This window comes from Mus musculus, chromosome 6 (assembly GCF_000001635.26).
Source record: "Mus musculus strain C57BL/6J chromosome 6, GRCm38.p6 C57BL/6J".
In the NCBI taxonomy this organism is placed as follows: Eukaryota; Metazoa; Chordata; class Mammalia; order Rodentia; family Muridae; genus Mus; species Mus musculus.
The window spans coordinates 119,992,903-120,017,072 of record NC_000072.6 but is presented as its reverse complement, the minus strand read 5'-3'; the positions used below and the strand labels follow the sequence as shown (position 1 = coordinate 120,017,072).

General features: G+C 37.3%; 1 protein-coding gene across 22 annotated transcripts in view; it reads left to right on the top strand.

The window, feature by feature from the left end:
- Positions 1-24,170, top strand: part of Wnk1 (WNK lysine deficient protein kinase 1) — a 114,727-nt gene that overhangs the window by 21,623 nt on the left and 68,934 nt on the right. For all 22 annotated transcript variants that reach the window (XM_017321542.2, NM_001185020.1, NM_001185021.1 and 19 more), the window contains one exon: positions 14,708-14,880. In XM_017321542.2, coding sequence (XP_017177031.1) covers positions 14,708-14,880 — 173 coding nt within the window. The remainder of the gene's footprint in view (positions 1-14,707; positions 14,881-24,170) is intronic.

Genomic DNA, 24,170 nt, shown 5'->3' with positions numbered 1-24,170 from the left:
AAATGCTTACCATACAATCATGAGGACCTGAGTTTGTTGATAGCCTGCACTCATGTAGAAGCCTGGTTCAGCAGTGTTATCTTATTAGTGCTCAGGAAATGGAAACAAAATCCTGAGGGCTCATTGACCAGGCAGTCTAACTGAATTTGTGAATTCTAGATTTTGTAAGAGATTTTCTGGGAAAATGAAAGTGATACCTATTGTATTTCCACATGCATGTTCACACAGACCCTCATATACCACCACATCCATGTACACATACAAAAAAGACAATTTGGAATTGGATACCCTTATTGCCGTTTTTCCTCATCTCCCATCTTAAATGGACTACATATGAACTGCTTAACCAGGGTGGCTGCTGTTAGTTTAAAAAGACAAGATACTTCATCCTTACATACCTAAGAAATAAAATAAGTAGTAATAGAGCACAGAAAAACAGTTCTCTAAATGTAGACAATAAAACTTCATAGGGTCTCACAGTAACTCTGAGTTGATTAATAAAGTTAATATAAATTTTCCCCCCTGTGGTTTTAGAGTAATCAAGTTACCAAAATTCTAGCTATTTTTAGTATTTCATACTAAAGTTGGATGAGATGGAAAGTCTATAAAATTATAAGAGGGGACTTGTTGGTTCTCCTAATTTTCTCAGCTTTAGACTTTGTTTCTTCAACTAACTAGGAATAGAAAAATTATATATGTGTGTGTGTGTGTATATATATATTAGAGTACTTAATGTTTTAATACATTATGCATGTATGTTTGTTTGTTTTTCCGAGACAGGGTTTCTCTGTATAGCCCCGTCTGTCCTGGAACTCACTTTGTAGACCAGGCTGGCCTCGAACTCAGAAATCCACTTGTTTCAGCCTCCCATGTGCTGGGACTAAAGGCGTGCGCCACCACTGCCTGGCTTGAACACTTTTATAACTATAATAAAACCACAGGTAGTCCAAATTAAAATATGGGCAATGGGACTGAAAAGATCTACAATGGTCATTAGAAGATATCTGATGTTATTAATTATGAGACAATTACAAACCAAAATCACAATAAGGTATTACTTTGCAGCCATTTCATGGTATAAAATAATCAAAAACTAGAAGAAGTTTTCAATGACACTAAGTACCAGTTGCATGGGTGTAAGAAGTTCTGAGATGCTATTCAATTTACACTGGGTGACTAGAGATAACAATAATGTATATTCATCTCAAAAAAGCTGTAAGGATCTTAAAATGATGTTTGAAAAGATAAATATGCTTAGCCTCTTTAAAACATGCATAATGCCGGGCGGTGGTGGCACAGAGGCAGGTGAATTTCTGAGTTCGAGGCCAGCCTGGTCTACAAAAGTGAGTTCCAGGACAGCCAGGGCTATACAGAGAAACCCTGTCTCGAAAAAGAAAAGAAAACGAAACAAAAAAAGTTTTCAATATAGATCATACAAATCTTTTTTCAGAGATGGTTTTAGCAACCTTTTTTTTGGTTGCTTTTTGGGTTGTGTTTTCAATTTTTTGGTAGTGTAGTACCCTGTCTTAACTATCTCCTGTGTACCCCCACCCCTAAATTTAAAAAAAAAGGGGGTAACCCAAAGGTTTAAAGGTCTTTTTTTTCTTCTTCTCACATTGAATTGTTTCAGTATCCTTTATCTTTAAAAAGACTTTAGGGATATAGGTATTTTTGTTTTTTGAGACATGTTTCTTGTATATCCTGACTAGCCTGGAATTTGCCATGCAGACCTGGCAAACAACAAAACATCTGCCAAGACATCTTGTTGACCCCATTTCTTCATTTTACTCAACCACCCTGTTTTGACTCTTTCTCTTGTACCAGTCTATCAAATTCCTGAGTGCCTGATTTACGAGAACAAATTTCTGAGAATCACTTTGGACTTTGTACCTCCTTTTATTTATTAGTTAACCTCCCCCCCCCCCCTAATTTTTGGAACAGGGTCTCCTGTGGCCTAGACTGGTTTTGAACTCACTTTTGTATAGTATTGAATTCTTAATACTCCTGACTCCGGGATTTATTTCTTCTCTCCCCTCCCTCTCTCACTCTTTCCCCTTTTCCCCCATTCCCTCACACTCTCTATTTTCTCCCATGCATGTGTGTGAGCTTATGGATACCACAGTGCTTGTATAGAGATGAGAGGAAAACTTGGGAGAGTCAGTTTTCTGTTTTCACCATGTGTTCCCTGGATTGAACTCAGGTTGTCAGCTTTGGTGGCAAGCTTCTATAGTGCCTTAGCCATCTCACTGGCCCTTGAGTCAACCTTCTAAGTGCTGGTTTTACAGATGTATATCACTATTCCTGGCTTTGATTTCTCTTTTATATTTTTCATTTTTCTCTCAATCACATTGTATTGTATTTGTGCTGCTTGCATGTGCGTGCGTGCATGCATGCCTACATATAGAGGCCAGATCTTGAAAGGACCCACCAAGTTCAATTCCCAGCACTCTGGGAAGTAAGAGCCTCACTGTTTAATAACAAATTCAAGAGACTAATGAGTATGAAGCAGTTTTTAATATATCATTCTGCAGAAAGGGACTCCAGAATACAGAAAAAGCAAAAATGCCTGGTATGCTAAAATGACACAAGACTTTCTGATTTATTTGGTTCAAATTACCTCATTTTTTTTCTCCCTCATTTTTAATGTCTTTCATACCATATCCAATTTCTTTGGGATTTTTGCAGGCTTTTGTGCCCTCCTAAACCTGAACTACACAGTAGTTTGCTGCACACATGGTCTTTTGTTGTTTTTGTCTCCCCCTTTGCAGATTTGTTCCTGAACCCTTCTTTAACATTATAAAAAATATTTTGTTAAATATATTTAATATTTATAGATATTTATTAAATGTAATTCTTACAATATTAATGTATCTGCTGTCTTGCTGATAAGAGAAAGAGATGCATATATGATAAACTTTTGAGTGTATTTACATATGAAAGTACTTTTAAAATCTAATTTTCTGTAGGGTTCTGTAATTTCACTTTTCCTTCTTTACATTCTGTTCCCAGGCTAGGGAGATAGCTCAGGCTGTAAAGTACTTTATGGCCTGAGTATGATCCTCAGAACCCATGTTTTTGTTTAGTTTAGTTTTTTTTGTTTTGTTTTTAAAGTAAAAGCCAGGTGAGGTGTGCATGCTTGTAATGCCAGTGATGGGGTGGGGAAGACAAGTAGGTGGTGGGACTCACTAGAAGCCAGCCATACCAATTATTTATTTGACTCTTTCCAGACTAATGAGAGATCTTGTCTCAAAATAATGATGGTGGTGGTGGTGATAGGTACATACAGCTTGTGAGGAACAACTCAGAATGTTGTTCTTAGATCTCTACCTGTGCATAGAGAAAGGAGGTATTTCGTTCTCTTTTGGAAACTCAACTTAATCCTCTTTTCATTACAGTTTGTTTGTTTTAACTATTTTCTTGCCATCCGTCCAGGTTTGGTAAATAGACTCTTGTAAATATGTGTTTTTTCTTTGAGAAGAATTTGAATTGGAGATCTACTTATTTTTTGTTTTATTTTTCTGGGAAGGTGGTGGTGGTGGTGGTGGTTTTTGTTGTTGCCTGATTATTGTTTTTGAGCTATTTTGTTAAAAAATCGTTTTCTGCCTACTTGTAGCAGCCTTTTTTTGTTTGTGAATATATCTTTATTTTTGGTTCTATGCCTGACTTTTTTTGGAGTGCCTTGAACTCTTTCCTCAGCTCATCCTACTTAATGCTGGGATCACTGGTATATACTACCCAAGGGCTCTGAGTCCTATCTTATCTGGCCTGTTTCCTTAAGTCAGAGCTTCATCATGCCTCTGAAACCTAACAAATTGTGTTTATGCCCCAGATTTGATATCTTCTCCCCCCCCCCCAAAAAAAAAAACAAACCAAATAAAAGAAAGAAGTTTTGGATATCAGGGTCATCAAATTCATTGAGAATCTCATTAGCTTTGCAATATCTACCACAACCACCAACATATTCCTCTCTTGTGCTGACACTTTTTTTGTATGACTTTCAGGTTTAGTGCTAGTTCTTCAATGAGTTTTGTTCTATTGGCTTCTCCTTTGATGACTCCCCACTCCCTAAGAAAAAATTTTGGTATTTGATGATTAAGAAAATTTCCATTTGATCTGCATCTGACTTAACTTTCTCCTTGGTCCCTTTCTCAGCTTAACTGCTTTCTTTAGAAAGCTACAGTAGTAGTGCTAGGCCCTACATGAGATAACTAAAGGTACAGCCCTTTCAGTTAGTTGCTTTCACATTGATCTCAGCTATTTCAGTTAAACATACACCACCACCACCACTTTTAAATTTATGACATCTAGGGTATTGTTTTACTCTGGATAGTGTAGGTCATTTAGTAAAAAAATAGTGTGTAGTTTTTAAAATAGAAATAGTGGGTTTTTTTTTGTCATTCAACTATTTTATATTTCTGTCACATTTTATTAATTAAAAGCTTTGTGTAAGCCAAGTTTTAAATACAGTGTAGGTGCTTATAAATCTGTGGTCCAAATTGGGAGATTTAAGTGGAGGAGGGTGCTTAGTGAATAGAACATATAAATGAGTATAGTATACATCTGTTTTGAGAAAGTGATATCTTTTAAAGTAGAGTTTTCTTCCAGTTGCAGTAAAATGAGTATAAATAAGGATAAGCTATAGAAAGAAGGGTCTGACAGAAGAACAAAACCAGAATATATTTATATATTTTTAATTGAGAATTTAAAAAAAATTAAAGACTCTGGTATGATTTCAAATAATTCTTAGATGATTCTATGAGATATAAATGACATTGTACCTTGTTCCTGTGATTATCATATATTTTACCTATTGAAAAAAAATTCAACTATTGTAAACTTTTTTCCTATGGAATAGACCCAGTTTTATTTTAGAGATAGTGCATTGGAAGATTATAAGGAAATCTGCACCAGCATTTTAATCTAGGTTTGGCCACAAAGTCAGGAGTGATTTTTTTTAATGTATTTTTTTTCCTGTTTTTTTTTTTTTTTTTTTTTTTAAATTAGGTATTTTCCTCATTTACATTTCCCATGCTATCCCAAAAGTCCCCCATACCCTTCCCCCAGGAGTGATTTTTCTTTTAATTTATTTACTTATTTATTTAATGTGTGTACACTGTAGCTGTCTTCAGACACTTCAGGAGAGGGCATCAGATTTTTGTTACGGATGGTTGTGAGCCACCATGTGGTTGCTGGGATTTGAACTCAGGACCTTTGGAAGAGCAGTCAGTGCTCTTAACCATTGAGCTAATCTCATCAGCCCAGGAGTGATTTTTATATTGTATCTTTATATGCATTTTTTTTTAAGTTGTAAGAATCATTTTGCCTCTTAATGGTTGTTTACCTACTCCCTAAGCCTCTTCTGATATCAAGAATAATAAGATAGGGACCAGGGGCTGTAGAGAGAGATGTCTTAGTGGTTAAGAACACTTTGTGCTCTTAAAGAAACTGGGTTGGGTTTCTAGCACCCACATGGCAACTCAAATATCTGTAATTCTATGAGATTTGGCGACCTTTTCTTACCTCCATGAATACTATATACATATATATGCACATACACTCAGACACAAACATACATAAAACAGAAAGAATAAAATACCCAAACAAATATTTCTATCATATGCTATTATACAAGCTACTTCATCAGAGAATATTCCAGACTTATATAATTATGATTTGTTTTAAATTCCTGATGGATTCACTAAAATTTTCTGTATGTAGTAATTGGAATTTGTACTTCAGTAGTTTCACACTGCTGTTGTATTACCTCTGAAATTAATTTTTATCACAATTCCTAACATAAGTACCTAAGTTAGTGGTACTTATTCTTTAAAAATGGAATGTATGCTCAGGTTTTTGGTAAGTTGGTGTGGTGCACAGTGATAAGGAGGGAGGACTCGAGTATTGACCTAAATTTTTTTAATCAAAGGATTCCAGGCATGTCAGCCATATTTTGATATATAAAATTATCATGTGGAGTCTTAATTTAGAAGACTTCAGATGTTACCAAATATATAATACCATAGAAATTAGGATGACTTGAGGATTAAATATTATTTTTTGAGATGGATTTGTAAACATTCAGTTTTAATTAATAGAAGACATTTTCACTGCTTCAATTGTGAATTGGTCTGGAACTTTTCATCTGGGGCTAATAAGAGGTCTCTAAAAGGATGAAATTGTTATAAAAACAAACAAAAACAGAGAAATTTCTAGCTAGAGAATATAAAAGCTGAATTTTAAAACACTTTGTACATTGAATTTATTTTCTTTGTAGTGGGGAGAGGGAGACCTGTGTGCTGGGGGATTCATGTCCCATGACACACATGTAGAGGACAGTCAGTTCTTCCATTGTGTGAGTCAGGTTACCAGGTTTGCATAGCAAACATTTTTATCCACTGAGTTATCTGCTGCTCCCACCTTTTTTACTTACTGTTTTTAATGAGATTTTTTTTTCTTTTTAAGAATTAATTTTGGAATTATAATATAGTTAAATTATTTACCTTTCCCACTACTCCCTCCAATCCCTCTTATACACCTTCTTCTTGCTCTTTCAAATTCATAGCCTTTTTTTCATTTAAATGCATATATGTATGTACACACACACACACACTCCTAAATATAACCTATCCAGTCTATATAGTGTTACTTGTATGTGTGTTTTTAGGGATGACCATTTGTTATTAAATAACCAGTTGGTGTGTTCTTTCCTGACAAACATTTCTCCTACTTTTAGGTATTCCTTAGTTACTTGTAGTTCTTTTGTAGTGTTGAGGCCTTGTGGACTTTCTAAATGAAATAATTTCTTTAGAATAATGAACTGAGGTTGAGTACACTGAACTGTCAGTCAATAAAGTAGCTGATGGATTTTAGTTAACAAGCAATTTTTCCTATTTGAGTGCCAGGAACCAAACTTGGGACATCTAAAGGAGAATAGTAATCATTCTTACCTACTGAGGCGTTTCTCTTCAATCCTAGTTTGCTGGTTTTTCCCCTTTTCTTCTTCCCTCCAGACTCTTCCCCTCCCCTCTTTTCTCCACCCTCCTTTTGAGACAGGGTCCCATTAGTAGCCTAGGTTACTCTCCAATTCGTAATCCTATCTCATAGTTCTAGGGTTACAGGCAGGTACTACCACTGCTGGTCTTATGTGGTCTTTTCTTAAAGATATATTTAAGGTTAAGTGTCAGTTCACAAGTTCAATTTGTTTGATTTTGTTTTTCCAGTCCCTTTCAGAATTGCTTGATATGGTGATGTAGGGGAAAGAGAGGGCCTTTAGTTTGTTCAATTGTCCTGAGGCACTGGAACATTGGATAGCCTCAGTTTCCTCTGAAATTAATCAGTGTTGAGGACACTGCTCCATGATGTTGTCCTCAGCAGAGTTCCCCTAAGCCTTTAAAGGATCTTGACTCAGGTTCAACTGGGACTCTTAGCTTTGATGCAGAAAAGAATTCTAAGCTTAGCTGAACGATATAAGCAGAATGGAAGAGTTTATTGTTATTTCTTTAAAATAGTGTGTGTGAGTGTGCACATACACGCACATAAGCACGTATGCCACTGCATGCATGTAGAGGTCAGTGAACAAACTTTGTGGTGTTGGTTTTACTTTTATGTGTGTTCTAGGAATGAGCTCTGGCTTATATGGCAAGTGTCTTAAAAACTCACCCATCTTGTTGGCCTTAAAGATATTTTAATGAAAACGAATCATGAGTGTCTGAGAGAAAAAAAAAAAAAAAGATGTTCCACTAAGAGCATGGGTATGGGTTTCTCTAAGAGAGAGTCACAGGAAATAAGACATATCCAAATAGAGATCTATACTTCTCAAGAAAGAGTCACAATTAATTGTCTCAGCATTAGCCCTGTGTACCAGTTTGCTAGCTTGAAAATTAACATCTCAGAAAGTTGCTAGAAAACTTTAGTGGTGTTTGTTTTCCTTTGAGAAGTCAGATTATATATAGGATGGCTCTGGAAATGCCTTGGGCCCAATTATAATCTATATAATCTTATAAAGTAAAAGCAGAACCTACCAGGGGTGCACAAAGAGTTTAATATATATTCCTTCCCTGTAAATGGGGCTTCTGGTGAGATTCTAGAAACTTCCAGGCTTAAAGCTGGAAAGCAAGTGACAAGGGCCATAGGCAGTTGTTAATTGTTCTGAAATTCTTCTCTGCTGGCAAGAGGCTGGATTTCTGGGTAAGGATCTACAATCTCTTAGTTTTCAAGATTTTTCCTGTATTTGCACTTGTTTCAGAGCTGGAGACATTTTCTTTCTAGAATCCCATTTGTTTTCAGAGAGGGCAGGGAATCGTTGGTCCTTTTCCTTCAAAGGGATGTTTTGTATTCCAGTGTCCTTTTCACTTACATATATGATTTGCAGGTGCTTGGCTTCATTATAGCTCTGGCTAGGACCTAACTGGTGCCTTCCTAATATTTTTTTATTGGTGGGCATTCCCAGAGTGGCACAGAGTTCACAGCAGCAGTTAGCAATTCAGCCTTTAGTTCTTTTCTGTGGTCCTTTAGCTTCTTTTATCCTATCTCTATTATTAATGATTCTCAGACCCGTATGTGCTTATTTGTTAGCCTTCAAGACCTTATTTGCCTTTTAAAGTTTCTATAGTATTTGTTGCAGAAAAATACTCGGCTAGGAAGGTTCTTCTGCCCTTCCTTCTGGTGACTCAAGGCTAGCAGTGTGTACTTTTTAAAGGCCTCAAGAAGCAGTTCAGAGAAGAGACAGAAGCATCAGAATAGAGCCAGTGATTAGGAATTAGGGAAAATAATGAGGAGTCTTTGGGAAGTGGGAGGTGAGTTGGAGGCTCTTTATAGGAAAAAGCAAGGTAAGAGAAGTAACCCCTGCACTTTCCCACAAGACTTCCATTGCCTATGTGGTAAGGGCATAGAGAAACAAGTTACAGAATGAGAATGAATGATAAAATCAGAAGCTGAAGAAAGTACACTTTTAGAATTATAACCAGAGACATGCAGGGCATACAGGTAAGATGCAGATAAGCTCATTGCATAAGAGTCATAGCTAGGACTGATTACTATCTCTGAGTCAACAAACTTAAGTAAATTAGAAGCTTGTCAACAGAAACATAGGATATATGGGAATTTCAACAAATTGCAGCTTTAAGTAACTTCATTATCCAGTGTCATAAATCATTTACAAAACTAATGGCAGCAGTCAAAACCTTTGGCAACTTAGATCCCTGATATTCTACGTAAAAGTGACAGTAAACTGAGATTCTAAAGTTGTGTGTGTGTGTGTGTGTGTGTGTGTGTGTGTGTGTAGTTCATGCTACCTTGAAACTTGTATGTATATAATTCAGGCACGTTTCAAACTCATATTTCTTTCTCATCCTTCCAAGTGCTAGTATTACAAAGCATGAGCCCTCATGTCTAGTAATAAAGTATATTTTAAATCAGGTGCAGTTGCACCTGTAGTCCTGCTACTTGGGTGGCTGAGACAAGAGAATCCCTTGAGTTCAAGACTAGTTAGTCTAAGTAACATAGCCACACTTCCATCTCTCTTTGCTTTTTTCTTCTCTGTTAGCTTTTTATGTTTTTGTTTTTATTTTAGATAAGGTCGCACTATTTGATCAGATTGGCCTTGAACTCCGTACTCCTAACGTAACCTCCTCAGTATCTTTTAAGAGTTAAAGAGATTGAAAATAATGTACTGATGTTGTGGTGGTACAATGAAAAATTGATATAATATGAAGTGAAAATGCCCTGAAATCAAATATTAAATGATTAGTACTATCATCTTCTTCAGTCATCTAGTCTTCAGTTACTTAGACCTGTGCCTTTGACTGATTTCTGGAAAGTTCATACACAAATTGTGTCATCATGACTAATGAACCCTAGAACACAGCCTTTGGTTGGAGAGTTGAAATAAAATACAAAAAGATGTGAAAGAGAGCTTTGTTTTTTTTTTTTTCTTAAACATTACTTTAAAAAATTATTACTTTCATTGTTGTTGGATATATGTGTTAGAGGTGAGTGGAAAACTTGTCCAAGCCAGTTTTATCCATCTATCATTTGGGTCCTGGGAATCTGTAACATGTTATTAATTATGTAGTAACTAGTGCTTTTACTTAACTAAGCCATGTCACCAGCCCAGTGAAATAATGTTTTTTGCCAGTCTTATAGTAATAGTTTAGAGAATAAGCAAGATTTTGACGAGGAAGAAGTCCAAAGAGAATGTGGGAAAACTTGCTTGCTTATGAAGTGGACTGTTGTATTAAACTGATTATTGTGACTCATTCAAATGTATAGGATTGTCTCTGTATGAGGAAAGACAAATCTCTCCTCTAGGAATTGGGTTCCTTGGAAGTGATGGCTAGAAAAACTCTCTTCTTAATAAATTCTTTAGTATGACCATATTTCCCCCCACATCACTTCCCCAGGTCATTTTCTCTTAGTTTTTGTTTGTTTGTTTGTTTTTTTGTGAGTTAGGGTAGGTCATACTACGTAGTACAGGCTAATCCTCCTCCAAACTCAATCTCACAAGTACTAAGTATAATCATGCCCAGTTTAGCTTTGTTTTTTAGTATATGTGCTTGCATGGGTGCTTGCATGGGTGTGTTTAGGCCAGAGGACATCTTTCATCTTTCAGGAGTTCCCTCCTTTTACCATGTAGCTTCTAGGGATTGAATTGAACTTAGGACATGTGGTTTATGGACAAATACCTTTATCTGCTGAGTCATCTCTCAGCCCTTAGCCTTGTTTTTGATCATCATCAGCTGCAGATGGCTTTTGGGAGGATCAAACACAGTTTGACTTCAGGAAACTCTTTATACCAATTCTAGCACCTTAATTGTACCCTGGCTGTTAGCAGCAATCAGCACATTGGACTCCCCGTCTGATAGTGCCCGCCAACACACAGCACTGACAAATTCATTTGTGTCATCTTCTTTCCGATCTTTGTCTAATACACTCTTAACGGTATCAAACTTAAAAGTTAGCAAAGTTTTAGAAAGTCCTTTATAATACAGGTAGAGGGAGTTGTTCTCACTTCCACACGCTATATAATCTCCATTGGAAGCAAGGCCTACAAAGTTTTTTTCATTAATATGACCCTTGGAAGGAATAATGACTAGACTTTCCCTGTCTCGAACTTCTCCATAAATACTTTTGAATCTGAATTCTTATCCCTGTAGAGTTTTTGTTGTTGTGCTGTTCTGCTTTAGTTTGGAAGTGGGTTTTTTTTGTTTTGTGTTTTGGGAGAAAAACAGCCTCTTCTGACCTTAAAAAAAATCTCAATCCTGAGTGCTAAGATTATACCACTATGCCTAGCTTGGCCAGTTTTATGTTATTTATGGGTAATCACCTACCCACCCCAATCTATATTTCAAACTTACTTGCATTTTTATTTATGCTCACCTCATCCTTCTATCTGGAGCAGACACTCTGGCACATTGCCTTTCTTAAGCCCTATGGTTTAATTAATAATGATAGTTTTTAAAAGGTAATAAACAAGAATGTGTTGTAGCAACAAGAAAATTAGTACAGATTGTGATATCAGAAAGCAGTAGAAAATGAGAAACAGTAAAGATAAGTCCCCCAAGCATACATGTATGCATTTCTACACATAAAGTCTTAAAGAGAAGGAGTGAAGGTTGAGAGAAATTTATTTCAAGGGGGGCGGGGAGAGAATATGAATATTTTCCTGAAACAAATGCTTGAAATTTTTATTTAAAAAACACAATTAGAGTAGGCATTGATGATGCACATCTGAGACTGAGATAGGGCTGCAATTTCAAAATTATCTGGGGATACACACACACACACACACACAGACACACACACACACACACACACACACACACACCCCAAGCAATATAAGACCCTCTCAGAAAAGTAAAAGGTTTTTTGAAGCAGATTAATGGCACTGATTGGTTTTACACTCACCAAATTGACAAAGTTGATGTGTTGTAGATAACTACCACATGTGCTCTTGAGCATGTGTAGCAGTGGTAACCTTCAGACATAAGTAAATATCTAGACTGCATAGGCTACTATAATGTACTTAGATGACATTAATTTATAAATAATAGAAAAGATTTCATAGTTTAGGTAACTGGGAAGTTCTCGGTCAACTTGCCATGTCTGGTCAGTACTTACTGTGCCTCAGAGAACTTGTATCATGTTCTTGTTGCATCCTCACATGGTGGAACAGGATGAAGAGATTAATTTCTTCCCTGAAGTCCCCGCCCCCTTATAAAGTCACTACCTAAAGAGTCTACCTCCTAATATCTTTGAGGCTAAAATTTTAATGTGAATCACTTAGACCATAGCAAAAGCACAGAAGAGCAGAAAAGAAGTTGCTTTAGTTATCAAAGTATCTTTTTTTTAGAAGTGGCATTGTATTAGTTATCAAAGTATCATTTTTTTTAGAAGTGGCATTGTATATATCACTAATAGATTCTATGATGTAGTGCAAGATCTAATAGCTATGGTAATTTCCAAGTAGTGATTAATCAGTGGCATTTTGGGATATCTATAATTATTTGTTATTTGATTAAGTCCAACAGTGATTAAAAATTGTAGGTAATACAGAATACTGTTAGATGTTTACATTCATAATTAAGAAATGGCAAGTCTTAATTCAAAGCTAATGAAAATAATATTTGTGCAAGTCTGTAAATCTTTAAAATATTTAGATTTATTTTATGTATGTAAATGAGAGTGTACATGCCTGGTGCTAGAGGAGGTTGGAAGAATGTGCATTAGTATCCCTGGTTCTGGAATTATGGATGCTTGTATGCTATTATATTGGTGCTGGTAACTGAACTTGGGGTCTCTGCAAGACCAACAACTACTCTTAACTAATGAGCCATCTGTCTAGTCCTGTAAGTTTATAAATGAAGAATTTTGTGAATCCTATGAGAAAGTGTCTAAGCTGGGCTTGGTGGCACATGCCTGTAATCCTAGCACTCAGGATGTAGAAGCAGGTACATCTCTGAGTTAAATGTCAGATTGGACTACATAATTAGTTCCAGAACAGCCAGGGTTATGTAGAGAGATCATATCTAAACAAAAGCCCCAGTGTTCTGTAAATAGTTATATATACAAGCCAAAAAAATTTAACAGTATAACCTTATTTCGGGTATTGGAGAAGCAACAAATGACTAAGTGCCTAAAGATTCCTTAGTAGGTAATATATAAACTGTGATATGTTCTTTTTTTCTCTTTCTTTTTTTTGGCAAAGTATAAAAACCAATGATTCTTATACCTAAATTTATGATAGTGTTCATTTAAGGTTAAGGAGTAGAAACGAGGGTCCATTCTAGTTACCCAAAGGATTTTAAATTAGTTTAAATTAGGTGTATAATATTAAAATCACTTCTTTTTGCTAAAACATTGTAATATTAAATCACTTTTAGTTTTGCTGGCAATACTACATTGAGATATCTATACTGAGAGTGACTAAAGATAGTTTCCATTTTAATAAACAGAACAATCAAGACATTGCGTGTATGGACTTTAACAAACTATAAAGCCAAATTGGATTCTTCATCTCAGATAGGAAGTAAATTAGCTCCTGTAAAGGCACCAAGAACTTAACACCTGGTGAAAGCATACTTACTAGATTGCTTGATTATGATAACAATTTTGTTAGATTATACAGCATATTCATAGAAAGTTCTAATTAATACAAAGATATATATCATTTAACTGTTTTTGTTTTTTACCTAAGATATGTTTTTTTCTATATAGCTCTGATTATTAAGTCTTTGCCTATAACTATTCTGTGACATTAATCGCCTGTTTCTAACAATTATTGACTTATTTTGGAAGTGACAAGTTAACTGTATTTTATGGAATGAGATTATATTTTTGACATTGATACTAATGATAAATAATTTCAAGCATCACTTTATAATCCATTTTCCTTAAAGATACAGTACTCTGTTCTCCAACTCTTTTTTTTTTTTTTTTTTGGTTTTTCGAGACAGGGTTTCTCTGTGTATCCCTGGCTGTCCTGGAACTCACTTTGTAGACCAGGCTGGCCTCAAACTCAGAAATCTGCCTGCCTCTGCCTCCCAAGTGCTGGGATTAAAGTCGTGTGCCACCACCATCCGGCTGTGTTCTCCAACTCTTAAGGCACGCAAATGACTTTTATTAGTGTTTCTGTTTCATTTTAATGCTATTTATCATTAACGTATAATTAGCACATTTCTATTGATTTATTTATTTAGGTTTTTCAAGACAGGTTTTCTCTGTATAGCCCTGGCTGTCCTGGAACTTACTTTGTAGACCAGACTGGCCTCGAACCCAGAAATCTGCCTGCCTCTGCCTCAGAAGTGCTGGGATTAAAGGTGCGCATCACCATGCCCGGCGTATTTTATTTAGACAAGTTTTTTTTCCCCCCCCTTTGGTTTTTCGAGACAGGGTTTCTCTGTATAGTCTTGGCTGTCCTGGAACTCACTTTGTAGACCAGGCTGGCCTCGAACTCAGAAATCTAAATATAATCTCTAATGTCTAAAATATAATCTCTGTCTCTGCCTCCCAAGTGCTGGGATTAAAGGCGTGCGCCACCACGCCCAGCTTAGACAAGTTTTGAACTTAGTCTTGCTGCCTCATTGGGGCTACCTGACTTCTGAGATTGTCACCATGTGCCATCTTGACCAGCTTATTTAGCATCCTAATATAGCTATGTGACTTGTGTTTTATCATTTTAAATCACATTGTTTTGTTTTTTGCCTTTTAGGATCGAAAGTTAACAAAATCTGAAAGGCAGAGATTCAAAGAAGAGGCTGAAATGTTAAAGGGTCTTCAACATCCCAACATTGTTCGATTCTATGATTCCTGGGAATCCACAGTAAAAGGGAAAAAATGCATTGTTTTAGTGACTGAACTAATGACATCTGGAACACTTAAGACGTAAGTCAATCAATATTTTCTAGAAATCTCTTGTTTTATATTTACTTTTGTTGTTTAGTCTACTATGACAGAAATAATCCTTTCAACCAATGTGTTTTTACTACCCACAAAATCTTCTTGTATATAAAATAATAAGGTTATTATTTATTGGTAGCTATTGGGATGAGTTTGTTGCTGAATAAACCTAGTTAATTTTAAGTCATATTGATTGATATTTTTAAAATTGAGCAGTTTAGGAAGTAGAAATCAATGTCAAGGTTGCCCTCTAGTGGTTAAAATGAGATTAACAGAGGAAGCACTAGACATGGATGCTGAAAGCTGAACTCAGATCCTCTGCAAGCACTCTTAACCACTGAGAGTCATCTCCATCTCTCTTGGAGAGGATGAAGATGATGATGGGTATGATGATATTCATTCAAGCTCCTTATTCATATACCTGCTTCTTCTACTACTTTACTTTGTAGCACAGTGTCTGAAACTTGATAAATACTTGAGTGGTTTAAAGAAAGTTGTGTGATAGTTGTATGTCTATCTACACCTTGAAAGTCTTTTCAATGATACAGATACCTAGTTGCTTGTCAGCAGTCTGTCACGTTACAATGGTTTGACTTGTATCTTCCTTGCTTATTTATTTGTTTGTTGTTTGTTTGTTTTTTAAAGTCATGACTATTGAGCTAGAGCACTCATTGGTTAAGAGCACTTGTTGCTTTTGCAGAGGACCCATATCTGATTCTCAGCATGGCTGTGGTAGTTTACAAACATGTATAATTCCAGTTCTAGGGATCAAACACCTTTTGACTTCTGTGGCCACCAAGTTTGCATGTGGTACACACACAGATACACAGGCAAAAACATACATAAAATTAATGAATCTACTAGGAAGTTTTCACGATTTATTTTTTTAATTCATGTATAAATGTGTATATCTGTGAGTGTATGCCATATGGGAGTCTTTGTAGTGGGGAAGAGGGTGATAGATTCCTTAGAGCTGAAGTTACAGGCTGTAGTGGGCTGTTTTATTATGGATGCTAGGAGCCAGTATTACAGAGAAGCCCTGTCTTCAGAAAACCTAAACAAAGAAACAAATAAATGTAAAAGTAATGAAAAATGTTAAAAAGTAAAGTAAGAGCTGAGCATTATGATGCCAGAGCCATAGGAGACATACTCTTATTATGTAGCCTTGGCTGATCTGGAACTTGCTATGGAACCCCAGATGGGCCTAGAATTAAGCAGTACATGTGCTTCTGCCTCCAGAGTGCTAGAGTTGATTACAGATACTACACACCAGGAAGAAGAAGAGAAGGAAGAGGAAAGGAAGAAGAAATAGAAGAAACAACAACTATATTAGAGTGTAACTCAGAATCAATTGGTTCTTAACTAGTATGCACAAAATACAAAATCCTGGGTTCATTCAGCCATACCACATAAACTGGGTGTGTTGGTATAGCTGAAATCTCAGTTCTTCAGAGGTTGCAAAAAGTTCAAGCAAGTTCATTTACAGGTATTTAGGAAGTTTGAGGCCAGTCCAGGCTACACGAGACACTATCTTAAAACAAGCAAATGAAAACGATATTGAAAGTCTAGTTTGAAGTTCACATGTAATCCTAGCACTTGGAAGATGTAGGCAGAATCAGGAGTTCAAGGCCAGGCCCAGCTACATAGTAAGTTAAAGGCCAACTAAATGAGACCTGTTCAAACAAAACAAAACTATAGAGAAACATTTTTGGTACAAGCAAAGGGTTGCATGTGAACTGGCTGCTCGCCACCTGTGAAATGCAATGGGGAATTTAACATAAGTTGTTTTAGTATATATCTAAGAATCAGTAGGAAAGGGTAATCCCCAATAAAATAATAAGGGACGACAAATCACCATTATATAAATATGGTACACGTGAAAATGGATACTAGTTTTGTATTCACAAAGTGACAGCTGGTAGAGAGAAAGATTAGAATATAACCCATGTTAAAAAATGTAATTGTCCATAAAAAGCTAAATAAAGGTGGCACTCCAATCAGTAAAAACTACAAAAAGCTTTGGCCCTTTGGATGAAAGAAAAGTCTCTGAAAAATACTCCTCTCCTCTTTGCCCCATTCTCCTCTCCAAGTTGCTATCAATGCCTGTACTTTGTACTCATGTCTATCATTATCTCATGTACAATAATAAATTAATAATATATATTCTCTACTGTAAATTCTGCTGCCTAGCTAGTGCAGGAAACTCAGGCCAAAAGATATGCCATAAGTGAACCCAAATGAAATTTCCATGGACATTTTCATAGTTCATTGATGGTCACACTATGTACAGATAAGTTTTCAAAGGTAGTTTGAATGAGGATGACTCTCACAGGCCCATGTACTTGACTACTTGGTTCAGTAGATGGAACTATTTGGGAAGGATTCGAGGTATAGTCTTGTTGGGAGAGGTGGCAGGCCTTGAGCTAGACTTCTAGTCTTTCTGTCTAATACTTGTGGATTAGGATGTAAGCTCTCAGATGTGTCTGGTGCCATGTCTTTGCTCCACCATCATGGCCCCTAACTCTCTGAAACTGTAAGCCCAATTAAATATATCTTAATATGTTGCCTTGGTGATGGTATTTTGTTATGGCAACAGAAAAGTAACTAGACAGATGATTTCATAGTTAAATAATGTACCCACTAAAAAACTATGAAGACACAACCAGAAATGAATACTGGAGCAGCTAAAGATACTATGGGTAATTCTTTTCTTTTTTTTTCCCCCATTTTTTATTAGGTATTTAGCTCATTTACATTTCCAATGCTATACCAAAAGTCCCCCATACCCACCCCCCCACTCCCCTACCCACCCACTCCCCCTTTTTGGCCCTGGCATTCCCCTGTACTGGGGCATATAAAGTTTGCAAGTCCAATGGGCCTCTCTTTGCAGTGATGGCCGACTAGGCCATCTTTTGATACATATGCAGCTAGAGACAAGAGCTCCGGGGTACTGCTTAGTTCATATTGTTGTTCCACCTATAGGGTTGCAGTTCCCTTTAGTTCCTTGGGTGCTTTCTCTAGTTTCTCCATTGGGGGCCCTGTGGTCCATTCAATAGCTGACTGTGAGCATCCACTTCTATGTTTGCTAGGCCCTGGCATAGTCTCACAAGAGACAGCAGGGTCCTTTCAGCAAAATCTTGCTAGTGTATACAATGGTGTCAGCGTTTGGAAGCTGATCATGGGATGGATCTCTGGGTATGGCAATCACTAGATGGTCCATCCTTTCGTCACACTTCCAGATTTTGTCTCTGTAACTCCTTCCATGGGTGTTTTGTTTCCTATTCTAAGAAGGGGCAAAGTGTCCACACTTTGGTCTTCGTTCTCTTGAGTTTAATGTTTTTAGCAAATTATATCTTATATCTTGGGTATCCTAAGTTTCTGGGCTAATATCCACTTATCAGTGAGTACATATTGTGAGAGTTCCTTTGTGATTGGATTACCTCACTCAGGATGATGCCCTCCAGGGCTGGAGAGACAGCTCAGGGGTTAAGAGCACCCGACTGCTCTTCCATGGGTCCTGAGTTCAAATCCCAGCAACCACATGGTGGCTCACAACCATCCATAATGAGATCTGACGCCCTCTTCTGGTGTCTGACGACAGCTACGGTGTACTATGGGTAATTCTTAAAGTAATATATATTAAATATTTATGGAAAGGTGAAAGTGAATATGCAAACAGTTTTATGAAGGGCAATTGAGAATAAATAGTAGAAGACTTAAGAAAGAAATGAGACTCTATCCTGAAAATGACAGGCATAGTTGAACAAGATTTGCCTAAGAGCAACTCATTAAAATATCCTGGTCCTGTTACACTCCTTTATATCTCAGTACTTAGGAGGCAGAGACAGGTCACGAGGTCAGTCTGTTCTATCTAGTAGATTCCAGTGTAGCCAGGGACACTTAGTAAGACTGTCTTAAAAAAATCATTCTTTGACAATTTTATATATAAATATTGTATATTCTGATTATTGTTTCATTCCTCCAATATCTTCCCAATTCCTGCCACTCCCCCTTCTCTTCACAAGTCTTTTCCCCACATTCATGCTTTTTTGTTTTGTTTTATGACTGGTTGAGTTTAACCCCTTGTGAACATGTGTTTGGAATTGTGTATTGGAGCCTGATGGACTTACTAATGGGTACAAAATTGAAGAAAGTGACATCTCCTCCCCCATAATTGGTAACTAGTAGTTCAGTAGGGTGGAATGGGGTTGGTGGTGTATGTAGGACCCAGTCTTTTTTTTTTAGTAGATATTTTCTTTATTTACATTTCAAGTGTTATCCCCTTTTCTAGTTTCCCCTCTGAAAATCCCCTATCCCCTTCCTCCTCCCCCTGCTCCCCAACCCACCCACTCTTATTCCTGGTCCTGGCATTCTCCTATACTGGGGCAAAGAGCCTTCACAGGACCAAGGGATAGGCCCAATCTTATACAGGCAGATGCAAGCTTCTGTGAGATGATGAGATGGTGGAGTCATTCCTGGAAAATAGCATTCTGTAGTTACATTTTGTTGTTGGGTGTTTGTTTGTTTTTTGTGTTTTTTTTTTTTTTTTCTTTCTTTCTTTGAATCAGGTTTCTCTGTGTAGCCCTAGCTGTCTTGGAACTTACTCTATAGACTAGGCTGACCTCAAACTCAGATATCTACTTGCCTCTGTCTCTTGAGTGCTAGGATTAAACCCGTGTGCCACCACTGCCGGGCCATCCCATAGTTCTTACCACTATCTTTGGATCTTATAGTTTTCTGTCCCAATTCCACAAATTCCCTAAGAAAGGTTGTTAAAAGGTTTTATTCAAAGTTGAACATTCAGCTATCACTTACTTTCACCAACTTGAGCAGCTATGAGGCTCTGCATTTACATTCATTACAAAGAGAACCTTCTCTAATTAAGGCTAAGAAAAGCATTTGTCTATGTGTATAAATTTAAACATTTAGAAGGCAGTTTGCTGTCAGTTTTGCTTGCCAACAGTACTAAGTTCTTATCAGTGAGTGGTTCTCAACCTGTGGGACAACCCCTGCAGGAGTCAAATATCAGATATTTACATTACAATTCACAGTAGCAAAGTTAAAGTTATGAAGAAATGGCAATGAAATAATTTTGTGGTTGCAGTCACCACAACATGATGGAAATGTACTAAAGGACCACAGCATTAGGAAGGTTGAGAACCACTCCTTTAGATCCTAAAACCTCCCAGCCATGAGTTTTTGATCAGGTTTATAGTACCAGGTATAGAGTTCTTTAACTTATAGAAAACATGGTTTAACAGCAGTCTTCCACTACCTCTGGCTCTTATAATCTTTCACCCCCTCTTTGGCAATGATCCCTGAGCCACACAGAGAGGAGGTGTGACGTAGATGTCCTTTAGGACTGAGCAATCTGGAAGCTCTAATTCTCCATACATGTTTACTAATTGTTAAGTCTCAGGATTCACCTGCTGCAAAAAAAGAAGCTTCTCCTGAGGTTTGAGAGATGTGAGAGATGTGAGAAACCACCAGGAGTCACTCTAGTGCTATGGCTGTTTCCCCTACTACTAAGCATAGTAGTATCAGGCATGGGTTCTGTCTTAAATTCAGTCATAAACTAGTAGTTTCTTACTCCCATAACATTTTGTCAATATTGTATCAATTGCATTTCTTGCTCTGCCAGTTCTTACTGTAGCTCACATGGGTTCTAAGTTGGGTGGGACTGTTGATTGCTGTAGTGTTCACAATACCTTCCAGCACTGTGAAAGTTTGTCAGTAGGGATGAATTCTCCAGCTTGATTTTTCTCCATTTCAGCTATGTGGTATCCTTAGCAGTAGGGGCTTGCCATCAATTTCTAGAGGGTAACCAACAATAGCAATAGGCTGTAATGTTAGGGGTCTATGGTACCCCTGGTACTGATCATTTTTGTTTGTTTGTTTGGTTTTGTTTTTAATGCTATTTTTATCAACTCTTAGAGAACAGCGTGTCTTGATTATATATTCACCCAACCTCTCCCCAAATCAGGTTTTGAGGATTAAAGTAATTATGGGGCTGGAGAGATTGATTGTTCAAGAGTTAAGAACACCAGGTTCTCTTGCATAGAACCCTGGTTCAGGTCCCAGCAGGCTCACAACTGTCTGTCTTTAACTCTAGTCTTAGAGGCTCTGTCTTCTACTTTTGGCCAGCGTGGACACTAGGCACACACTCGGTGCACAGGCATACATGTAGTCAAAGCACCTACTTGCCTTATTTAATTGCTACATCCAAATGTAGAATTTTATTTTAGTTTTACTCTTAGATTTTTGATTCAGATCTGGTGTAGGATTTCTTAAAAAAAAAAAGATTACTGTAAAGATTTTATTTATATCCTTACCTCTTCACTAACTGAGCACTAATATTGTGCAAATTCATTTAAAACACATTTCCTAGCTAACACTTGTTTTTATACTATGATTCTTATATTTGGTAAATGTACATTTTATACAAATACAGAATTTTCCCCAAATACAGATTTTTCTTTCCTATTGACTAATTGCATGTACCTTAAAAATAATATGAAAATAGATGATTTCCCTTCCTTAACCCTGGACATGTACAGATAAAATGCACATCAGGGTGCAATTCCTATTCCCAGTATCTTCTCTACAGTGGTAGGTATTGTCAGAGAAATTTGTGCAGTTCTTTTCTTTCTTTAAAAAAGATTTATTTATTTTATGTATGTGAGTATACTACTACTCTCTTCAGACACCCCAGAAGCAGGCATGGGAATCCCATTACAGATGGTTGTGAGCCACCATGTGGCTGCTGGGAACTGAGCTCAGGACCTCTGGAAGAACAGTCAGTGCTCTTAACCACTGAGCCATCTCTCCAGCCCCTGAGCTGTTCTTTTCATGTTAATCGCCTTGTGGATTCTGTTGTATATGTACCTATTTCACCAGTTACCTGGAGACTTGGGGCAAAAAATATATAGAACTGTGGACTCTTTTTCTGTGACTACTTTCTGGAATTTCTCCCTTCCCTTCTTAAATATTTTATTTTTTGAGGTTATAATATGATTATATCATCTCTCTTCCCTCTTTCTTTCCTCTTAGCCTTCCCATGGTACCTGCTCTCCTAGGCTCTCTTTCAGATTCATTCCCCTTCTCCAGCTTATCAATTGTTATGAATGTGTGTATATATACAAATTCATAAGTATATAAATACCTATTCAGTCTATATAATGTTACTTGTAGTATATGTTTTCAGGGCTAACTATTTTGTAGTTGATAACCTATTGGTATGCTTTTTCCAGGGAAAGACTAATTTTCCACTCTAAACAGTCCTTAGTTGCTTATAGGTCTTTTTCAAGGGTTAAGATTTTGTCCCTTCGATTATAGCATGTCTATTGATGTTGTCTTTGTTTAGGTGATGTCTAAGCAGAGTTGTAGATGTATCAGTTATATCTGGGCTCTACAACTCTGCATTTTGAGCAGTTGTGCTGTAATGGTCTCCATCTGCTACTAAGAGAACTTTCCTCATTTTAGGGTAAGAACCACACTTATGTGTGGTTATAAGAACAAATATTTAAAATGTAGTTAGGGATTATGTTGGTATAGTGAAGTGGAAGTTGTAGATTCTTCTTCCAGGTCTATAACGCCATTAGCCCTAGGTAGTTAGTTGTCTAGATTTTTTTAAAAAATTCTTTATTATATATTTTCTTCATTTACATTTCAAATGCTACCCCAAAAGTCCCCTATACCACCCCCCCCCCCCCCCCCGCTCTCCTACCCACTCACTCCCACTTCTTGGCCCTGGCGTTCCCCTGTACTGGGGCATATAAAGTTTGCAAGACCAAGGGGCCTCTCTTCCCATTGATGGCCGAGTAGGCCATCTTCTGCTACATATGCAGCTAGAGACACGAGCTCTGGGGGTACTGGTTAGTTCATATTGTTGTTCAACCTATAGGGTTGCAGCCCCTTCAGCTCCTAGGGCACTTTCTCTATCTCTTCCATTGGGGGCACTGTGTTCCATCCAATAGCTGACTGTGAGCATTCACTTCTGTGTTTGCCAGGCACTGGCATAGCCTCACAAGAGACAGCTATATCAGGGTCCTTTCAGCAAAATCTTGCTGTCATATTTAATAGTGTCTGCATTTGGTGGCTGATTATGGGATGGACCCCCGCAGATTTCTTATACAAGGCGTGAGGGTGTGGTTTCCCTCTTGTTAAGCTAGTCTCATTGCCTTTTTAAAGTGCACTTTATCATGGGTATAGGGGAGGAGGAGAGACGGGTGGAAAGGAGAGCAACTATGAGAATAAATAGAATATGAATGAGAATAATGTGTATGTGCTAGTCCAGACATGTGCCATGGCACAAGTATAGAGGTAGAAAGACTAAATCCAGAATTCATTTCTTTTCTTTCACTATGAATTCCAGAAATCAAACTAAAGTCATTAGTCTTGTGCAGCAGGTCACCTCCTCTTCTTTTTTTTTTTTTTTTTTTTTTTTTTTTTTTTTTTGAGATCTTCGAGACAGGGTTTCTCTGTATAGCTCTGGCTGCCCTGGAACTCACTTTGTAGACCAGGCTGGCCTGGAACTCAGAAATCTGCCTGCCTCTACCTCCCGAGTGCTGGGATTAAAGGCGTGCGCCACCACGCCCAGCTCTATCTCTTTTAAATGTGTGTGTGCACACACAAGTGCCATATGCAGGTGCCCAGAGAAGCCAGAACAGGGTGTTGGATTCCCTGGAGCTGGAGTTAAAGGTAGTTATGAGCCGCCTGGCATGAATGCTTGGAAATGAATGTAGGGCTTCTGAAAAGCCACAAGTGTTCTTAACAACTGAAGCATCTTTCTCCCCATCCCCTATCTTTACTTATCAGTACTGCACTGCAGACATAGAACTGCTATTTATTATACTGTACCCCAAAATTGTTCCATTTACCACATAAGACCTTTTAAAAAATTATTACATTTACTTAGGTGTGTGTGCACATACACATGTCATAGCATGCATATGGAGGTCAAAGAACACTTAAGGGAGTCCATTATCTTTTTATACCATGTGAGTCATGGAGTTTGTCATCAAGCATGGTAGCATGGGTTACATGAGTCCCTTTCTCAACAAACAAATAATAAAAAAAGTTTACAGAGGCAGAACAATTGCAAGTTTGAAGCTAGCCTGGGCTACATAGTTAGATTCTTTGAAAACAAACTACTAGCCAGAGAGATGGTTAAGATCACTTACTGCAGAGTCATGAAGATAGATCCCATCACCCAGGTAAGAAGCCAGGCAACCAGCAAGCACCTGTAATTTCATCTCCAGAGGATTTCTGACTTC